Source organism: Thamnophis elegans, chromosome 5 (genome assembly GCF_009769535.1).
Source record: "Thamnophis elegans isolate rThaEle1 chromosome 5, rThaEle1.pri, whole genome shotgun sequence".
Taxonomy (NCBI): domain Eukaryota; kingdom Metazoa; phylum Chordata; class Lepidosauria; order Squamata; family Colubridae; genus Thamnophis; species Thamnophis elegans.
In genome coordinates, this window is record NC_045545.1 from 7,400,810 (window position 1) to 7,421,873 (window position 21,064).

Here is a 21,064-nt window from a genome sequence, read left to right on the forward strand (position 1 = left end):
AGACATCTTCAGACAGCGCTGGCTCTTCGGCTTTGAAACAGAGACGAGCATCGCCCACTATAGGCGGGAACAATTAGCACATATGTGCAAGGGGAACCTTTACCTTTAAGTGTCCAAACCTTTACTATGGAACAAACACATTCATTCAAAGGAAACATATGAATATGATATGTCCCATTTTCCAGATGAAGCGACTCATTTCTGCATCAAGCTTAGTTTCCCTCCTAATTTTAAATTTATTCCGAAAATCAGACTTTTCATTTCACATCCTAGTAAATGCTTCTGTTCTTGCAGGACCTTTGGGTGGTAGTTTTTATTTTCTCCTTGCACAAATTCCCGCTGATCTTACAAGTTTCTCTAAGGAGAAATGGTTTTGGACTTTCTGTTTCGCTTCTTTCTTGAGCTTCGGTTTTTTTTTTAATGTTTTAAATGTGTTTTTATTTTCCATTTCATTTTCGTACAGTCACATATATACTGTGCATAACCGGGGCCATATAACATTAAACAATAATCACAGCAATTCCTCTTGTCGGCAATACCCCCAAAATAGAAACCCCAATGTACCTCTTCGACCCTCCATACACCCTTTCTTTCGCCCCCCCTCCAACTTCCCTTCTTCCCTCCATCATTCCCCTCTACCCTACTTCCCCTCCCCCTCTACCACTCCTCTCTCCCAGTACACTCCCTCCCTTCCTTCTCCCCCTCCCTCCAGTCCTCTCTCCCACCCTCGCTACCCTCTTCTTCTATCCCTCTACTCCTCCCTTCGGTGTATTTCTACAATCTATTAATATATTCAGCTTGTCCTATTTTTACAGTGAAAGAGCTTCATTTTTTTTAGGTCTTCACACCACGCTAGATTTTGATGAGCTCAGTTACTTTTTGTTTTGTTGAAGAAAAGCTGTTACATAAATGAAATTGATAATAATTGATACTAAAGTATCTTTTTTGTTTATTTCCCTGTATTCCGCCAGGTTTACCTCACGTATAGCCTTTTATATATTCTTAATGAGTTAAATGACTATGCAGGACAGCGTGAAGTAGTAGCAGAACACCATGCCATGCCACTCTTCTCTGTTCTGTTCTGTTCTGTTCTCAATGAAACCAAAATAAATAAACTTTGGGAAAGGTGAATTATTTTAACAATAAAGCTAAAAGGTTCTTCACACGTCCACTGGACTATCTGCACCTCCCTGTGAGGTATAGCTCACAGTCTGGGAAACCCTGAGTTATATTATTCTACTATCCTCAAAACAGTGGCACCAAAAGCAACGCTAGATAAAAGATTATGACAAATGAATGATACCTTGTAAGTACTCTATAAAATGTGGGTGAATTATCTGTGGCAGCTCTCCATTAAGGGCTCCTGTGAAAGAATTCCTCATCACCCTAAGAATTTTTTGACATGTGTTTAATATTATACAAGACGCTTCCAGGCATTAACAAGGTATAGCCTTTTGTAATATTCTTAATGAATATTACAAAATAAACTTTGAGAAAGGTGAATTTATTTTAACAATAAAGCTAAAAGGTTCTTCACACGTCCACTGGACTATCTGCACCTCCCCAAGGGAAGTATAACTCACGGTCTGGGAAACCCTGAGTTATATTATTCTACTATCCTCAAAACAGTGGTGCCAAAAGCAACACTATGGAAAAGATTATGAGAAATGAATGATATCTTGTAAGTACTCTATAAAATGTGAGTGAATTATCTGTGGCAGCTCTCCATTAAGGGCTCCTGTGAAAGAAGTCCATGAATTCCTCATCACCCTAAGAATTTTTTGACGTGTTTATATTATACAAGACTCTCCCAGGCATTAACAAGGTATAGCCTTTTGTAATATTCTTAATGAGTTTAATGATTACCCAGGACAGCATGAATAGTAGCAGAACACCATGCCATGCCACTCTTCTCTGTTCTGTTCTGTTCTGTTCTATTCTCAAATTCCTGCTGATCTTAGGAGCCGAGGTGGCGCAGTGGTTAAATGCAGCCATGCAGGCTATTTCAGCTGACTGCAGTTCTGCAGTTCGGCTGTTCAAATCTCACCGGCTCAGGGTTGACTCAGCCTTCCATCCTTCCGAGGTGGGTAAAATGAGGACCCAGATTGTTGTTGGGGGCAATATGCTGACTCTGTAAACCGCTTAGAGAGGGCTGAAAGCCCTATGAAGCGGTATATAAGTCTTAACTGCTATTGCTATGCTATTACAAGTTTCTCTAAGGAGAAATGGTTTTGGACTTTCTGTTTCGCTTCTTTCTTTGAGCTTCGTTTTTTTTTTTTAGATCTTCACGCCACGCTAGATTTTGACGAGCTCAGTTACTTTTGTTTTGTGAAGAAAAGCTGTTACATAATGAAATTGATAATAATTGATACTAAAATATCTTTTTTTTGTTTATTTCCCTGTATTCCGCCAGGTTTACCTCATGTATAGCCTTTTATAATATTCTTAATGAGTTAAATGACTACGCAGGACAGCGTGAAGTAGTAGCAGAAGAATGGGACATAGGGTATATGGAGAACTGATGAGATATTCCCACGAACTCAAAACAGAAAGGAAACTGGTAAAGGATGGGGATGGGAGATCCAAGTCACTGTTTTGCTGAACTATCTGTGAATGTCAGGGCAATTTAATTATTTCATCCAAAAACAGCAAAAAAATAATAATTAGATATCTCTTCTGCTTGGCCAGCTCGTGTGTGTATATATATATATATATATATATTATATATATATGTATATGTATATGTATATGTATATGTATATGTATATGTATATGTATATGTATATGTATATGTATATGTATATGTATATGTATATGTATATGTATTTGTATTTGTATTTGTATTTGTATTTGTATTTATTGTCTTGTATGCCGCCCACTCCCGAAGGACTCCGGGCGGCTCACAATAGACAAGGGAAGGGGAAAACTGGACAAAGACAACACTTTGTAGTTCTGCTTTATTGTATTGTAAAACCAGCAAAATATATCTGTTTATACAATTATAAAATGTAGTCCATTTTAACAAAATGTTGTTTTCTGATTTCTGATGAGTATTATTAAAATACTTGTATTCTCTCTCTCCCTCCCTCCTCCCCGCTCAGTGGAGCTGATTTCTTAAAACAAGCTTCTGGTCACAGCTTTAATTGTTTTCTAAGTCCTCAGCAAGTTTTTTTTTTTTTCTAGATCTATGAGTTATTTAGTACTTAATATATTTGATGTCTTTTAGGAATATTACATTTTTGAAAATACAATGATGCTGTTATATTTACAATGATGCTGTTATAACCCCCCCCCCCCCCCGGTAGAGAATGTAGCAGTAAACGTTGATATTAGTGCTCAAGGAATCCATGTAGTTATATAATCCACATCATTACATGAATTGTAGTTCCTTCCATTGCATCTCTTAAATTATTGAAGGTAATTTAAGTTAAAAATGTTATCTTAAATGCTAAGATATCATTTTACACCTTTGAAAGAAAGAAAACAATGGATGAATGCATGTTAGCAATGCTACAATGATGGTGCTTCTGTTGTGATTTACATTCTTGTTTGGCATTCTGTTTTGCCTTTTGATTGTTATACATATCATTTTGTGAGATTAAGCTGAACAGTTTTAAAAGCAAGATGGGATTTATAAAGCATCTCGTTTATTATGTTCCAGCACCTTCAAGAGGGCCGAAAAGCACAACAGTATCTTGACATGTGTTGGAAGCAGATGGATAATGTGAGTTTTATTTTATTCCTTTTCTGGCTTCCTTAAGGTTGCGTAGTTGTATGGATGACTGATGCCAAAGTGGAGACATAATGAATGAACATAGTTATCCACTGAGCTATCACAGTGCTTTCATTGTTCAATAGCCAAAGTGGATATTTATGTTGTTAGATCATTACAGTGTTAATTCCTCAGTCACTAATATCTACAGAAATGTGACTTGGATAGATTTGGGGACTATATTTCAGCTGTCTCAAAATGTATTGAAATGCTGCCTAGCCTTCGGGTTCTTAAGCAGGAATTTATTTGGTAAACCAGAGGCTGAGTTTTATTTAAATCTTGAGATCCTATCTTCCCTGTTAATTGATACACTTTTGAGTTACCCTGAAGATTATTTTTTATGAATTAGACTCAAAGTATTGGATATTATAGTAGTAAAATTAAAGGGTAGTTGATGGGATTACATAATGTTAAATAAAGAACTATTTCAGGCAAAAAAAAATACTAGCTTAAGTGTAACTAAGGCTGCAGTCCTATATGTTCACTCTCCATAAATAAGAGTGAGATAGTTTCAGAATGGTTTTGCAAGAAATGCAAAATTTCCAATTATTATTAAAGTCTTAAAAATTAATATATAAATTGTCAGTTTCTGTGGCTTGCATCTTCATAATCCCAAATTACACAGTCCAAATTTCATTTTTATTCTATCAAATCATTTTTACTGGGCTCCACCCATGTCTTTCTAAAAGAATGTATTATGAAGGAGACAAGTAATGATAATGGAGCGCCTAATATTTATACAGAGCTGTTCTCTACTATACAAACTGCTCCATAAAAATTCTTATTAATAATCTCTACCACTGATGATATACTGTACATACATGTATTTCAGATGCAGGACATTTCTATGCTACATATGAGCTTTCAAGAACGAAAATACTACTAAGCTGTTCAGACTAGTTCATGTATTCTTAATTAGTGGTGTGTGTGTGTCAGGGGTGGGTTTCTCGCCCCGTTCCAACCGGTTCGGTTGGAACGGGGCCAGCGGCGTCCTCGTGCACGCGCGCAGTGCACGCATGCGTACTAGTGTCTGTACGATGCTCCAGCTGCTCCTGGAGGATCGCACAGGCGCTGTATGCGTCCTGCGCATGTGTGGAAGCGCAGAACTCGTCAAAACGGGTAAGAAACGCGGGCGGGTGGACCCTTCAGCGTTCCTGGAAGTTACTTCCGGGTTCGCCAACCAACCGGTTCGTGGGGACTGCCGCGAACCGCCTGAAACCCACCCCTGGTGTGTGTGTGTGTGTGTGTGTGTGGTGTGTAGATACATTACTCTTGTTACCTCGTGTTATTAGTTCTTATAACGATGCAGTTTCTGTGATGTATTGAGGATGGGATATTTTTTTTCAGACAGATGGAGAAAGCAATACTTTTAAATATGGGATCAGCCTAATGCTGTTCACACAGAAAAGGTTAATTATTCCGGGTTTAATTATTGTTCCTAACCTAATATTGCATCTTAGGGGAATCAATAGCTAGCAAATGAATTACAGTGCTTCCTAAAATAATGGAGAAATGTGATAACTAATAGTTAGCCTTGCTAATCTTAAAGTTCTTTTATTCCTAGCATTAGAAAATGCATGATTGAGATGGTAGAGGATGTGGGAAGTTTAAAATATAAGAATTAAACCATTACAAAATGAAATGCCCACTGGTTAAAAGAGAATAATTTGTGCAGACTGTGTTCCATCTTCATCAAAAGAGCATGGGTTTGAATTGTAATTGTGACAGTAATGCAACCATTGTGATGTTGTATTGATTTGTAATTATGTCGTTGCATTGTAGAGCAAAAAGAAATTCGAAAGAGAGTGCAAAGAAGCAGAAAAGGCACAGCAGTGTTATGAGAGACTGGACAATGATACCAATGCCACTAAAGCAGATGTTGAAAAAGTAAGATATTGTTATTGGAAAATAATAGTTCGTGTGGCTATGTTTGAAATGTTACCAGTATTTATTGAAAGATCATAGTATTTGGGCCAACTAATGTGGATATCAAACTCTGTTGAATTGGCTAAGTTTCACCCATCGCATATTTTGATTCTGTTTTCAAATTATGGTTTGAAAATTATGGTTCTGAAATGTTCTGATTGCGAAAATTTCATGAATGTGAATGCTTGAAACAGCCTGTTTTCACATTTAGCATAGCAGTTAGACTTACATACCGCCTTCATAGGGCTTTCAGCCCTCTCTAAGCGGTTTACCAGAGTCAGCATATCGCCCCCCCACAGTCTGGGTCCTCATTTCACCCACCTCGGAAGGATGGAAGGCTGAGTCAACCTTGAGCCGGTGAGATTAGAACCACTGAACTGCAGATAACAGTCAGCTGAAGTGGCCTGCAGTACTGCACCCTAACCACTGCGCCACCTCTGAAAGAGAAGTTTCCACACGTATGACTGGACCTTCTGTGAAATGTCACGGACAAAACATTTTAAAATGCAACTTTTATAGGCCTGTGCTTGAGCCACTCTTGAGCGTTCTTGTTTTCTTATAGATTGAGCTGCAGATTGTGTTTATAAATCCAAAGCAGTAAAATGTGACTTGGGCCAATATTTCAAATGAAGATTGAAAGCCACAATTAGTCTTTTGAATATTTATCTAAACCAGCTTGCTGTTTCAGATTTTCACAGCAGCCCATTGCTTAATCATGTCCCTTAAACTTTCTTCTTAACTATTATTTAATATTTAATTTTATTTTTAAATATAAAAACATTATGGATAACACTCAATAGCAATAGCGTTAGACTTATATACCGCTTCATAGGGCTTTCAGCCTCTCTAAGTGGTTTACAGAGTCAGCATATCGCCCCCCAACAACAATCCTGGTCCTCATTTTACCCACCTCGGAAGGATGGAAGGCTGAGTCAACCTTGAGCCGGTGAGATTTGAACGCCGAACTGCAGAACTGCAGTCAGCTGAAGTAGCCTGCAGTGCTGCATTTAACCACTGTGCCACCTCGACTCAAGATAAGGCTTCAAAATACTAAATGAAAAATAATGTTAAGAAACTATATGCAGTGTATATTTACTCCTATAGTCTTGTATAGTTTGTTACCTCTTGTGTGACATGCCCTGTAATGTTAGTTTTATACATTGATGTACAGTGTTTCTCATTAGACTTACAGTACATGATTTTTAATACATTTAGTCTTATTAAAGTCTTCTCAAGAGAACTATTTTGCCTTACAAATAGTTTTACAACAGGAGTTAGCTTCTGTTGTAGGAGCATGCTTTTCTGCTTCTGTTGGTGAGAGTTTTCCCTTTTTTTTGTAATTTATCCACAGAGAGAGACAAAATTAATATTTTTGTGGACCATTTTCTCTTCAAACTAGTAGATTTGTGCCAGGATGTTTCCTTGGTAAGTTAGCATAAGCTCCTGCAGATGGACAGAGCGGACCAGTTAATAAACAATTTCATATTAACACTTAACTTTGCTCTTTTCATACTTGCATTACAATATTGCATGTAAGCACATAATGAGCAAAACCTGTTGTTAAAACATCACAATATATTTATATTATCATTTGATGACATTTTGGCTTGCTGCAAGGTAGTGCAGGTGGCGCAGTGGTTAAATGCAGCACTGCAGGCTACTGCTAGATCAGCAGTCAGACGGTTCAAATCTCACCGGCTCAGGGTTGACTCAGCCTTCCATCCTTCCGAGGTGGGTAAAATGAGGACCCGGATGGTTGTTGGGGCAATATGCTGACTCTGTAAACCGCTTAGAGAGGGCTGAAAGCCCTATGAATGCGGTATATAAGTCTAACTATTGCTATTGCTATTGCTGTTTAGTTTCCTTGTAAGTGCATTTGTTGAGAGTAACACCAAAACAATGGCATAATTTAAAACAACGAACTATCAGTTAAAATCCAAAGCTTTTTTAAATAGGGTTGACTTCATAGTTGAGAAACAGTTCTATAATTTACAAATGTTAATGAGAGGATATGTTGGACAGAAAGGCGTCACTGGGAATTAAAGATAATGAGCCTGCTCTTAAGTAAGAGTTTCTTTTAAAAAAATAATTTAGAGCCGTTACTGATCTGTCCCCGTTTTTAGGCAAAGCAGCAACTAAACCTACGTACACATATGGCTGATGAAAAAAAATGAATATGCTGCACAGCTCCAAAATTTCAATGGTGAACAGCACAAGCATTTCTATATTGTCATTCCTCAAATATATAAGGTAAGTGTCAGGATTCCAAGTAACCCCTCCAACAGACTGCCAGTATGTTTTCATCTAAATGAATTTGGTCACTGAAGAGTGTGAAGGTAAATTTCTACAATTTACTATTATTTTCTAGATTCTGTCTACTTAAATGTAATTACTATTACAATTACTATTAGTTTTAAATATAGGATATAATTCTAAAAGTGAAGGATGCCCATCCACCTTCGTGTTATTTGTGAGATTTGAAATGTTTTGGAAACATTTTGTTTATTATGGCATAAACGTTTACAGTAGCAGAGTTTATTTTGTAATAAAAGTGTTAGTCTGTAAGTATTCTTTATTGTTTTTATTTCCACAGTCTTAGGTTGCATGTGGGATACAAATCAAAACTTCAATTATAGATGACTGTAGTTAATACTTGCAATTTCTAATTGATTTTAGAAGGCATTAGCTGTGAACATCATTTGTAGAAATGAGTTGGGTTAAATAATGATCCACTAATAATACATTTATATTATTTAGTATATTTAGTTCATTAACGTTTCATTAAAACACCACAAATTGTACAAATGATAATTATAGGGAGGACAATGTTCCACTCTATTTTGGAATGTTACTATAAAGATGTTCAGACTCTCTTTATTACTTAGCACCTTCAAGAAATGGATGAGCGACGAACCATCAAACTTAGTGAATGTTATAAAGGATTTGCAGATTCTGAGCGGAAAGTTATTCCAATAGTCTCAAAATGTTTAGAAGGAATGATCGCTGCAGCCAAATCAGTCGATGATCGCAGAGTAAGTTAAATTTGTTCTACATAATTCAATGCTAGTATTAAGCACATTGCTATGGAAGTAAATCTAGTCTTGCAGATTACAATCACATTCTATCGTAACTAGACTAGAGCCTATGAGCCGAGGTGGCGCAGTGGTTAGGGTGCAGTACTGCAGGCCACTTCAGCTGACTGCTATCTGCAGTTCGGCGGTCTAATCTCAGTGGCTCAAGGTTGACTCAGCCTTCCATTCTTCCGAGGTGGGTAAAATGAGGACCTGGATGTTGGGGGCGATATGCTGACTCTGTAAACTGCTTAGAGAGGGCTGAAAGTCCTATGAAGCGGTATATAAGTCTAACTGCTATTACTATTGCTATGCTGGTCAAGCTTACTCAACGCAGCTTAGGTCCCATAAAGCAAAATATAGTCAGTCCCATATGTTTTTTTCCATGAAATTAATAACTCTCCTCTCTCTCTCTTCCCAACATTTTTGTTGATCTAAGAAGTGGCAGAAAGTGGAACTCATTGTATTGCAGCCAGTTAGCATGTTTCATATATAGCATTTCATTTTTATGTCTCCAAGCACTGTGGCTATTTAATATTGCCTGTTTGAAAAAGAAAACCAGCCTTAATATTTTAACTTATCCCAAAAAGGAGAATATTAAACCTGGGTGCCAATCAATGCATAATTTTAATCTTGTAGAACTTGATTTTAAGTGTACAACTATAATTTCCTTAAGAATGTTGCTAGCAATTGAGCCTGAATGATAATGCAGTGTTTCTCAACCTTGGCAACTTGAAGATGTCTGGACTTCAAGTCCCAGAATTCCCCAGCCAGCGAACCTGGTAAAAAAAATTTGATTGGTAGCCTTTAAGTGCAATATTAGTTAAATGTGATATTAAGCCAATTAACTGTGTCTATTTCTCCCATTAAAGGATTCTCAAATTGTAATAGACTCCTTAAGTCTGGCTTTGAACCTCCTGGAGATTTCCCATTTGAAGATTATAGTCAACACATTATAGAACTGTTTCTGATGGAACGATCAGTACCCCAAAACAGGAAGGAATGAAAATCGATGCAAAAACCACTGTGGGCAAGGCTAAGGGGAAACTCTGGCTTTGGAAAGAAACCAAAGGTAAAAAAAAAATCAAAATCTATGCACATTCAAGATTATAATTCAGTGATTAACTGTTGCCTTTTTCAACAGAGTAATCAGATTGATTCTTGTTGACTCTGATTGTAGGGGAAAAACTGTTCATTTTAGAAACTAGGTTCTAGCAATGTTCCAGAGTATAAGAGCTATTATGAACTCCCATCCCTATATAATTCAACTATGGAATTCCAGCAGTTGAGTTCCAGCAAGCCAAAAGCATATACTGTGACTGATTAGGATTATAGATAACTGAAATTGCCCTGTAATTTTAAAATTATTGTGTATACCACACAGTGACTTGGCCAGAAATTCCTGTAGCTAATCTGAACAGTTATGGCAGCCTCTGTGGTTGTTGCTAAACTGTTAGAGCGTGCAATATTTTGCTATCCATGAGGAATTGTACTTGTTGAAATCGAAGTGTTCTGGTGGACTGAAGAGAGATTAATAAGCAAAATCTGTTTAAGGTTTTCAATATGGTTCCACCACAAATGCGCGTACGAGAAAAGCGCGTGTGACTAAAGCGCGGTGACAAAACCACGCCGCCAAAACCGCGGAGACGAATGAGCGCTGAAGCGCGCCGACAGAAGCGCGCTGTAACATAACCCTAAACCTAACCCTAAACCTAAACCTAACCCTAAACCTTACCTTAACTTAAATCGTGCTTCTGTCGGTGCGCTGTTGTCGGTGCGCTTTTGACATCGCGGTTTTAGCGCCGCGGTTTTGTCGGTGCGCTTTTGACGTTCACGGTTATGTCGTGCCATGTTCAATTTACATGATAAATATAGTACAATTAGGAATATAGTTTATTTAAGCCTTGTTTATCCTGGGGAAGCTTTGTTGAGGATGGATGGCTTCATGTTTATAAGATCAAACTTGGGAAAAAGTGAATAGTGTTGAGAAGCAGCTGACCTGAAGGTTCAAATGGAAGTTAGGGTTAATTGCTTTTGAAGTATGAAAAACTAGCAATATTAAGTCTGTTGACCCTATAACTGTGGATATTGTTGCCATTGGGACAAGCAATGAGCATAACAATGTTTTATTTTTCTTCTTTTCATTGAACTGTGGTGGATTGTATGGGAAATTTATGCAGAAAAAAATTACTTTAGTCCAGGTGTGCCCCACCCGTGAGCTGTCCTGGGCAGCTAATAATATGCAGCCTACAATATTGTATAATTTTAACATCATTATGTGCATTTATATAAATTAACTATTATATTATATGGCGCCCAAGACAATTCCTCTTCACTCGTTGCAGTCGAGGCAAGCTAAAAGGTTGGACACGCCTGCTTTAAATGAAAGAATGTAATTGTAATTTCTAACTACATGGTGTTTTCTATTAGTAGTTTAAGCCACTGGTTTCATGTATCATTAAAATGGGCATCAAAATTTGGGATAAAATAAGGCTTTACTTTCATTTTTTTCACAGCAAGAAGCAAATGTAATACATTACATATATAGACAAAATCCCTATTGTATGTAGCACTTCCTTTTATGACTGAAATTTATTGGCGTATTTTTGAGTTGGCCCAAACGGGTAGATTTCACTGTGATTTTGAAATGCTTGTAACCTCAACTTGACGTCTTCGTCATTTTGTGATGCTTTGTGATGCCTGAAATATTTTCAGTTATTTGTGTTATGATACAAGTGTTATGATGATACATTTTGATGCTGATAATTATAATGATGAAAATATGCAGTGATATGGGCTTGGATCCAGAACTAGTGTGCTGAAATGGAAGATTTTTTTTTTTCCATTCCCTAAAGTGAATGAATTGTGCAATGGAGGCTATGTAATGTGAAAGAAGATTGTTTTCAACTGTTCCCTCTCCCCACCTCCAGTTCGACCTTTCATGCTATTTTTAAAGCCCTCCAATCTTTCGTGACCCGTCAAAACCGCGGTCCACTAAAGCGCGCCGACGAAAGCGCGTACGTGATGTCATCAGCAGCGCGACGAAAAAAATTAAAAATAAATTAAATTAAAATAAAATTAAAGCAAGCCGATTCATAAAGGTAAGGGTTAGGGTTAGGGTTGGTTAAGGGGGGTTAGGTTTAGGGTTACGTTACGCGTTAGGGTTAGGTTTAGGGTTAGGTTAAGGGTTAGCATTAGGTTTAGCGTTAGGTTAAGGTTGGGTTAGGGTTAGGGTTAGGTTAAGGGTTAGGTTTAGGGTTAGGTTTGGGGGGGTTAGGGTAAGGTTTTTGCTTTAATTTTAAATTTACCACTCACAGCGCGATGTTTTCGTCATGCTGTGATGACGTCACATACACGCTTTCGTCGAGCGCGCTTTAGTCCACCGCGGTTTTGTGGTGGAACCCAATCTCTATTTGTGAAAGGATAGTTATTACAGGTTTAAGAAGTAGAGGTCTTTGGTTAAAATCTCTCCTTCTATCCAGTTGTGGGAGCATTCAGTTTGCAGAATTCTGTTCCTCTGGATCCAACCCATCATTTGTTTCTGTATTGAAAGGAGAAGGCAGAATTGTCATCACTTTGAATGTTTTCCTTGTCTCTTCCTTTCTTTCTATATTAGCCACAGTCCCCACCTCTTACCCCTAATAGTTTATACACATCCAGTACTTCTAATGGTTCCCAGTATCCCACATCCATTGAACAAATGCATTATTGCATGAATGAAATAAAGACAGGGAGGCCCAGAATACCTTCTTTCAAAAACCTCAAAAGAGGGGTAAGTTGTATGAGATTGTGTAGGTGCATGATGGCGCTATGGTGTGCTTTTATGTGGCTTTCGTAGTACCTTCCACCATCGTGAGTTTTCTACCGGCAGTGGTGCTATCAACAACCATGTCGCTTAATTTCATGTTGTGTGCAAAAGTTTTGCTTAGCTCCACGATGAATGTTAACATTAGAAATAGCTGACTCTGATGGCATTACAAAGAAGATGCTGAGTGCATGTTCTCATTGTTTCCTGAGTGTACTTAATATTGGCATTAATATTAATATAGCATTGGGAACTAGAAATTGTTGGTAAGGAAAGAGAAGTGAGATAATTGTTTGGGGTTTTTTAAAAGGCCAATTACTTTCTTGTTTGCTGAGTTTTCAGAAAAACTAGACAAAGGATGTCTAGCTTTTCTGAGGGATTTAAAAAAGTCATTCTGACAGCTACACATACTTAATTCAGATGTTTATGATAAATAATTATGAGGAAAGGCAGGTATTTATTTTATAATTCTTTCATTCCAACCTTCTTCCAAGAAGCTATGCATGGCATATCTGATGACGTATTTCCCCTTGGCCCATTCTCTAGAAAGTCTAAGCAAGGCTGTTGGATCTGTTCCAAGGTCTTTGCTTTTTTTAATTGCTACTAATAAAAATGTCATCCTAATATAGTTTCTCTGCAGGCTCATTTTGCATTTTAGTAGAGACCAGTCCTTTATGATTGAACACCAATATTTTTCTGCTCTGCACCATACATGAACAGTGGATCCTATATTTCACTATGAACTTCCCAAGCTGTGGTCTAGTCAGAAAGATGTTTTTCTACCAGGTGCCTCTCCTCAAATATTTGTCATTGTAAAGTGATTAGGCACAAGTTCAGAATTACAAGTAGTCCTCGACGTAACAACAGTTCATTTAGTGACTGTTCGAAGTTACAACATCACTGAAAAAAGTGACATAACTATCACACAACCGTTGCAGCATCCCCATGGTCAGGTGATCACAGTTGGGATGCTTGACAACTGGTTCATATTTATGACGGTTGCAGTGTCTGGGGAATTGCGTGAACATCTTTTGCAACCTTCTGAAAAGCAAAGTCAATGGGGAAGCCAAATTCACTTAATAACTGTACTAACTTAACAACTGCAGTGATTCACTTAACAACTGGCAACAAAGGTTGTAAAATGAGGTAGAATTAGAATTAGAATAGAATTAGAATAAGTTTATTTATAGGCCGCCCTTTTCCCTGAGGGGACTCAGGGCGGCTAACAACTTATATGGGAGGGGATACATACAATGACATATAACATAACATGTAATTAAAAAATAAGCAACATTCATTCAGCATTCGGGTGGGGGCGAATTATAATCTTTACCCCCAGGCCTGACGGGATAGCCAGATCTTGAGGGCTGCGTGGAAGGTCTGGAGGGTGGTGAGGGTACGAATCTCCACGGGGAGATCGTTCCAAAGGGTCGGAGCTGCTACTGAAAAGGCTCTCCTCCGCGTAGTGGCCAGCCGGCACTGGCTGGCGGATGGCACTCGGAGGAGGCCTAATCTATGAGATCTAATGGGTCTCGAGGAGGTAATTGGCAGGAGGCGGTCTCTCAAGAGGTAAAACTCACTTAACAGTTGTCTCATTTAGCAACATAAATTGGGGCTCGTTTATAGTCATAAGTGGAGGACTACATGTATATTGACTTCCATGTTAATTTGAATCTAGCCTTGACAGCCCATGAACTGACTCTGGTTCATAATCAGTGTATATATTTCTAAGTATATTCTGATTCTTGTATAAGGAATATTAAACCCATTTTATGACACCTTGGATATCAGCAAGCGCTTTAATTTTTCAGATTATTGATTGTAATAGGATATCTTAAAATGTTAGTTTCTGGGAAACATATTTTCATTTTTAAAAGACTCTGCATTTTAATCATTCACACACACATAAAACACAACTCTCTCTTCATTTTAGTGTATAATGCACATCTAAATAATATTTAAATGCAGTGTTCTTCACTCTAGGGGTAATTTACTGTTATTTCTTGAAGGATGTGTTTGTTCAGTCATTTTATGGATTACTATTACGAGTGCAGTTCAGGAAGTGTTCTTACTAATTTATACTGACATATTCTGCAAATGGAGTTTGTTCTAAGGGAGAAGTAATCGCCAATCAGCATTTATTTTTCCATAACAAATGAACTAACATTAGATCATTTACTCTGAGAAAAATTATTTCATATATGTAGGAATCTAATACTGAGTGTAGATAACCAGAAATGTAATGAATTCCCCCCTCCCCCTATACACACACTGCATGTACAGAGGAATCACCGGTCTGTGACTAAAAATCTGTTTGATTATTTTCATCTAATTTCCATGTGTTTTGGTGTGCTGAAAAAACATAAAATATTGAAAAAGCTTCTCGACGTCATGATTTGCCACAACATGCAAAATTGTCTTTAAATTTATCATTATTTTTTTAATTTTTGGTATTTTTTATTATGGGTTTTTAACCAAGTTTAAAGTCCAAATTACTATTAATTAATTCACATAAGTGCATTTAAGATATAAGATGCCAAAAAAACCTTAAAGGGTTTGTCCGAATTATGTAAAAAAAAAACATAGCACTGTAAATCTGATGGTCAGCAATATATACATAAGCTAAGCAAGTTTTAAGTCTTTGCTTTTAATGGTAGAAGGGGTTAATCTTTCCTGAAGAATCCAGTGGGAGTGAGACACAGGACAGATAGCAGCATCTCCAGTCAGTGCAGAGGGCGTGGCCAGCACTGTGACGTCTCGTGTACAGACACAGAGCTGCTCTCTCCTGCATGCCACACTTGTGCACGAATCATCATCAGGTTCTTGGTTCTAGGCTGTTCACACTTTTTCATCGCAATTCATGTTAGCTCGTCATTCTTCAACCGTTATGTTATGGCTCCGCGAAAGTGTATTAATTTGCCAGACAGTTTCTGTTTCATCTGTGGTGAATATACAGTGTTGAAGCAACAGCAGAATATTACAGACTTTGTGAAAAAAGTATACTTTGCACACTTTGGACTAAAAATTGGAGATCAAGATAAAGATAAAGTTTGGGCGCCTCATAAAGTGTGCAAACGGTGTGTTGAGGACCTCCGAAACTGGTTCAAGGGTAATTAAATATTTCCATTACGAGATTCCTATGGTATGGCGAGAGCAAAAGAACCATAGTGATGACTGTTACTTTCGTTCATGCGATGCGATGCGAGGTTTAATTCCAAATGGAAGCATTCCATTTCATACCCCAATCTTCATTCAGCAACTTGTCCCATCCCCCATGGCACAGATATACCAGTACCCAAGCCCCCTGCTACCTTGGAAGAGATACCTAGCTCTGATGAAGGTGAAGTCATATCTTAACCAGATGACGAATCAAGTTCTGACTTTGAAAATGATACAAGACCAAAATTGTTTTCTCAGGAGGAGATGAACGATTTGGTAAGAAGCTTGAATCTTCCCAAAGATGCTGCTGAGTTACTCGGATCAAGGCTGAAAAGCAGGAATTTATTGTTGTCAGGAGTGTTATCTTCATGGTTCAGACATTGTAAAAAGGAGTTCGTTCCTTACTTCACCCAGGAAGACAAGTTGGTTTATTGCATCGATATCAAAGGTCTGATGGGTCAATTTAAAATCCAATATGATTCAGAGCAATGACGTCTTTTTATAGATATTTCAAAAAGAAGTCTCAAAGCAGTTTTACTCCACAATGGTTTTTACGCTTCCATACCTGTAGGTCATTCCGTACACTTGAAGGAAATCTATGAGAACTTGGAATTGGTTCTTCATAAACTTAAATATGAAGACCATGGTTGGCAAGTGTGTGGGGACTTGAAGGTCTTGTGCATGCTGCTCGGGCAACAAGCTGTGTATACCAAATACCCTTGTTTTCTGTGTTTATGGGACAGTCGAGACCGACAAAATCACTGGATCAAGAAGATTTGGCAGCCGAGGGTGCTAAAGTCGGTGAAAAAAATGTCCTCTGAGAAACTTTGCTACCTTCCCATAAAGTTCTACCACCTCTCCACATAAAATTGGGATTCATGAAGCAATTCGTAAAATCACTTCCAAGAGATGGAGAATGCTTCAAATACTTGGTCACCAAGTTTCCATGCCTGTCGGAGGCAAAATTGAAGGAAGGTGTGTTCGTCGGACCAGACATTAGAAGGCTTATAGTTGATCAAGAGTTTGTCAATACCATGACGGATCCTCAAAAAGAAGGGTGGATTGCATTTAAAGAAGTCGTACAGAAATTTTTAGGCAATAACAAAGATCCTCACTACAAAAAGATCGTCGGAAGAATGCTGAAAGCATTTCAAGCTTTAGGTTGCCTGATGAGTTTGAAAGTGCATTTCCTCCAGTCCCACCTTGACTACTTTCCTGGAAATTTGGGAGCTGTGAGTGAGGAACAAGGTGAACGATTCCACCAAGACATTAAAGAGATGGAAAGGAGATACCAGGGAAAATGGAGCATGATGGCAGACTACTGCTGGATGCTTCAGAGAGACATTCCAGATGCTACGCACAATCGTAAATGCACCAAGAGGAGCCTCACAAGGAAGAAGAATCGAGTTTAGTGTGTGTAGGTGAGCTCATTTCAGTTCAAAAAAGGATTTTCATGAAAATATTGTAATAAAACTTTAATTTTATAAGTCTATTTCCATTTATTTTGAGGTATTGCCTTATTTGACATAGTTACCTAAATTGTCAGGAAACGTGATGTCCTATGACAAAATGGAGGTCATTTTCGGATTCAGCGCACCAAAAAACATAAAGATTATGTGGAATAACCAAAACAGCTCTCGAAAAAATGTTTTTTGCAGACCTGTGATAACACTATATACTTATAGTTGGTCTTGAGAGAAACAGTTCAGAGTCCAAAGATATAACCAGTTCTAGTTAATTATTAGATAGGTTCTCATTGTAGTGAATTAGTTTGGTCTTTTTTTTTTCTCTTTTGGCTATGGATTTCTTATAATTTCCTTGTCTTAAATTAGAACACAATGATGTAGTCATTTTTCCATTCAGCATCTGGTTTTAATCTATAATTCTTGCTCTTTATCCTAAAAAAAATGCCAATTTTGAACCAAAAAAACCTTGTTCATTCATTTAGAACAAATTATGTGATTAGGCTTCATTAAAAACGTATCTTTGGATTATAATTTTGTTATTCTTCCACACTTTTAAGTTTTTTCAGATAACTTAGATTTTGTAAGGAAAGAAAAAGGAAATTTGGCAAGAGTTCTCATGTCTGGTTGGAATTAAGGAAGTTAAGAGATAAAATATTTCTTAGGTTTCCTTTATATCTTTGAAACTTAGCTAGATTCTGCACTCACATTACATCTAATTCTTATATTTTTGTAATCATAGCCATATACCAGCATTCTGAGAAAAAAAATTCCCTTAGCATAATAATTACGGCAGTAAGAGAAACTTATCTTTCATAAGTTTGTAAATCATTAAAAATCACAATCTACAATCTCTCCTTTCTCTTAACTTAATCATGGTGGCTCTGTTGAGAAGATTGATGAATTTAACTCCTATTTGAAAAAACGATGGCTGCCAAATTTAATAAAATTTAATTTAATAATACTGTCAGAGTTCTCCAGATGCAACATTAGTCTTGAGCATATTTATTTATTTATGTTTATTTATTTAATAAGCTGCCTGACTCACGATTGAAAGTGAAAGGGACAATCTCTGCAAGAACATTGCCTTTCATTATCGCGGCTAGAATCTAATCTCCCATACTGATTGGAAAATGGTAATGATTTGTGTTATATATATAAAAAGGAAATATATACAGTCCCGTATCATAGCTTAGGAAGGGTTTGTTCATGCCAAATAGGCCATATCTAAGGGGCTAGCACAAAGAGGGAGTCAACCTATTCTCCAAAACACCTGAAGGTGAGACAAAAAGCAATGGATGGAAACTCACAGTGACGTGCGGTGAGCTTTATGGCTGGTGAGGCAGCAATTTTTTTAAACTTGTGGACTTCAACTCCCAGAATTCCACAGCCAGCATGCTCAGTTCTGATTTAAAGCGACAGCGTTTGTTTTTCTCCTTCGCTAAATAAGTTTCTTTCTTTCTTTTTCTTCTCCCTTCCCCTCCTTCCTCCCTCTTTCCTTCCCTCATCCCTCTCTCAAACACACACACACACACACACACAAAGTTGCACCAGTAGGCGAGGCACGTCGTTCTCCTGCAGCCTCCTGTAGAGGGCGCTTTTTTAGAGGCTTTTCTAAACAGTTAAGCACTAAGCAGAGTCATCCACGGTGACTCTGGCAGCAACTAGCTCAGCCTGACCTCAGCTCTTGCCTTTTTCCTTTCACATTTTTTTTATTTTCATGATGACAGTGGTGAGGCTCTGCCTCCCCTGACTGCACATCCCTGGAAACTCATCAAGGAGAAAAACAAACTAGAACTAAAGAAAAATTTCCTGATAGTTAGAACAATTAACCAGTGGAACAACTCGCCTCCAGAAGTTGTGAATGCTCCGACAGTGGATGTTTTAAAGAAGAGATTGGATAACCATTTGTCTGAAATGGTATAGACCAGGGGTGTCAAACTGGATCTCTTTCTAGTGCTGGATCAGCATTGTAGTTTTCCACCGGGGGGGGTGCAGACACCTCCTGCAATACTTTACTGCCAAAACGGGATGCAGAGGGGGGCACTCAAGGCACCTTCTGCCCCGTTTTCAGCCTAAATGGCCTTCTGAGCACTTTATTGGCCAGAGGGGGCCGCAGGGGGCTAAATGCAGGTTTAGCCAGCAGAGGCACCATGGGCTGGTCCTTTAATATTTCCAAGCTGGCCCCGTGGGCCGGATTTAAGCACCTTGTGGGCTGGATGCAGCCCATGGGCCTTGAGTTTGACACCCATGTATAACCTCTAGAGCAGTGTTTCTCAACCTTGGCGGCTTTAAATCCTGTGGACTTCAACTCCCAGAATTCTTTAAGTCCTATGGACCTCAACTGGGAGTTGAGGTCCATAGGACTTAAAGTCGCCAAGGTTGAGAAACACTGCTATAGAGGTTCTTCTGAGCAGGGGTTTGGACTAGAAGACCTTCAAGCTCCCTTCCAACTCTGTTATTCTATTATAATCAGTACATAATCAATATACAGACTTGAAATAGCATTTCCTGTATTGGACAAAAAGCCTAAACATTTAAAAACTCAACAATTCATATTATCATCACCCTTTGATTATCATTTTAAAAAATTGAAAATAATCAAGAATCACGACAAACAGGATAATTCAAATACTCTTTTTTCCTGAATAAAAAGGCATGGACTTAAACTACATATAGCTTTAGCCATCTATTGATAGCTGAACATATCAAAAACAGAGAAAAACACTTGAATGAATTTTCAGTTTTCCCATGTGGATAAACCTAGCTAAAAAAAAGCCTAGAGAAGTATATGAGCCTCAGAATTTTGGGAGCTTTATCTAAATATTGGATAATCTTTCTAAATTAAATAAGATTATACTATAGATTTTGACTCTAAAATTAAGATCATTGCCATTGTGAAATGTTTCTGCATTATGTAGAGTTCCCATGTGCTTTTTTGTAGAAATAGTAATATGTTATATTACTATATTATATTAATTTTATATTATATGTTATCCTGTACTTCTGAATTGTTGGGCGGTTGCTTCTGTTTAAAACCCTGACTCCCCACAATCTCCATGTATAATTATTGCAGTACTTTAGATCAGGGCCCCCAACCTCCAGTCTGTGGACTGGCACCAGTCAACGGCATGCCAGCATTAATGGTGGGTTACAAAAAAATTGGAACCTCTTCTGTAGGTGTGGCCTGCTTTCCGGGTCCACTGGTGGAACCTCTTCTAACCGGTTCGGTAGATTTGACGAACCGGTTCTACCGAACTGGTGCGAACCGATAGGAACCCACCTCTGGCCAGCATGTTTTATCCACAAGATGCAGGCAGCCTTCAAAACCACGCCCTCTCTAGTTCACGGAAAAAACTTTCTTCACGGAACCGGTCCCTGGTGCCCAAAAGGTTGGGGGCCACTCAGTGGTGGGATTCAAATAATTTAGCAAGTTGTTCTCTGCCCTAATGACCAGCTGGGTAGGTGTGGCTCGGAGGTCATGTGACTGTGCAGGTGTGGCCAACTCAACGTCACTCAAGTCGATGGGCACTTCGCCTTAACTGTTACAATGTAATGGAGGTTAACCAGAGAGGCAGTTTCTGTAAGCAGGGCAATAAAGATTCGGCTAGAAACAACACCAGAATGTTTCCTTCCTGCCTTCCTTACAGGATTAGCCCTGTAAAGTGGGGGAAAAAAACCACAGAGATTTCTTCCAACAACCAATTCTCTGAGCTGCTTAGAAAGTTAACAACCGGTTCTCCCGAATAGGTGCGAACTGGCTGAATCCCACCACTGGGGCCACTGCTTTAGATGATAATAAAAATGAGCATAAGAACAGAATACTTCATAATGAGGATACATACTATGTATGCTTGATAGCAAACCC

The 21,064-nt window shown here is 38.2% G+C and overlaps 1 protein-coding gene across 1 annotated transcript in view; it reads left to right on the forward strand.

Moving 5' to 3' along the window:
- LOC116509220 (formin-binding protein 1-like) overlaps window positions 1–21,064 on the forward strand; it is a 70,974-nt gene that overhangs the window by 30,641 nt on the left and 19,269 nt on the right. Inside the window, 11 exon segments of the mRNA XM_032218273.1 lie at window positions 2,414–2,490; window positions 2,493–2,560; window positions 3,662–3,724; window positions 5,555–5,659; window positions 7,822–7,862; window positions 7,864–7,948; window positions 8,584–8,730; window positions 9,642–9,663; window positions 9,666–9,719; window positions 9,722–9,821; window positions 9,823–9,841. Coding sequence (XP_032074164.1) covers window positions 2,414–2,490; window positions 2,493–2,560; window positions 3,662–3,724; window positions 5,555–5,659; window positions 7,822–7,862; window positions 7,864–7,948; window positions 8,584–8,730; window positions 9,642–9,663; window positions 9,666–9,719; window positions 9,722–9,821; window positions 9,823–9,841 — 781 coding nt within the window.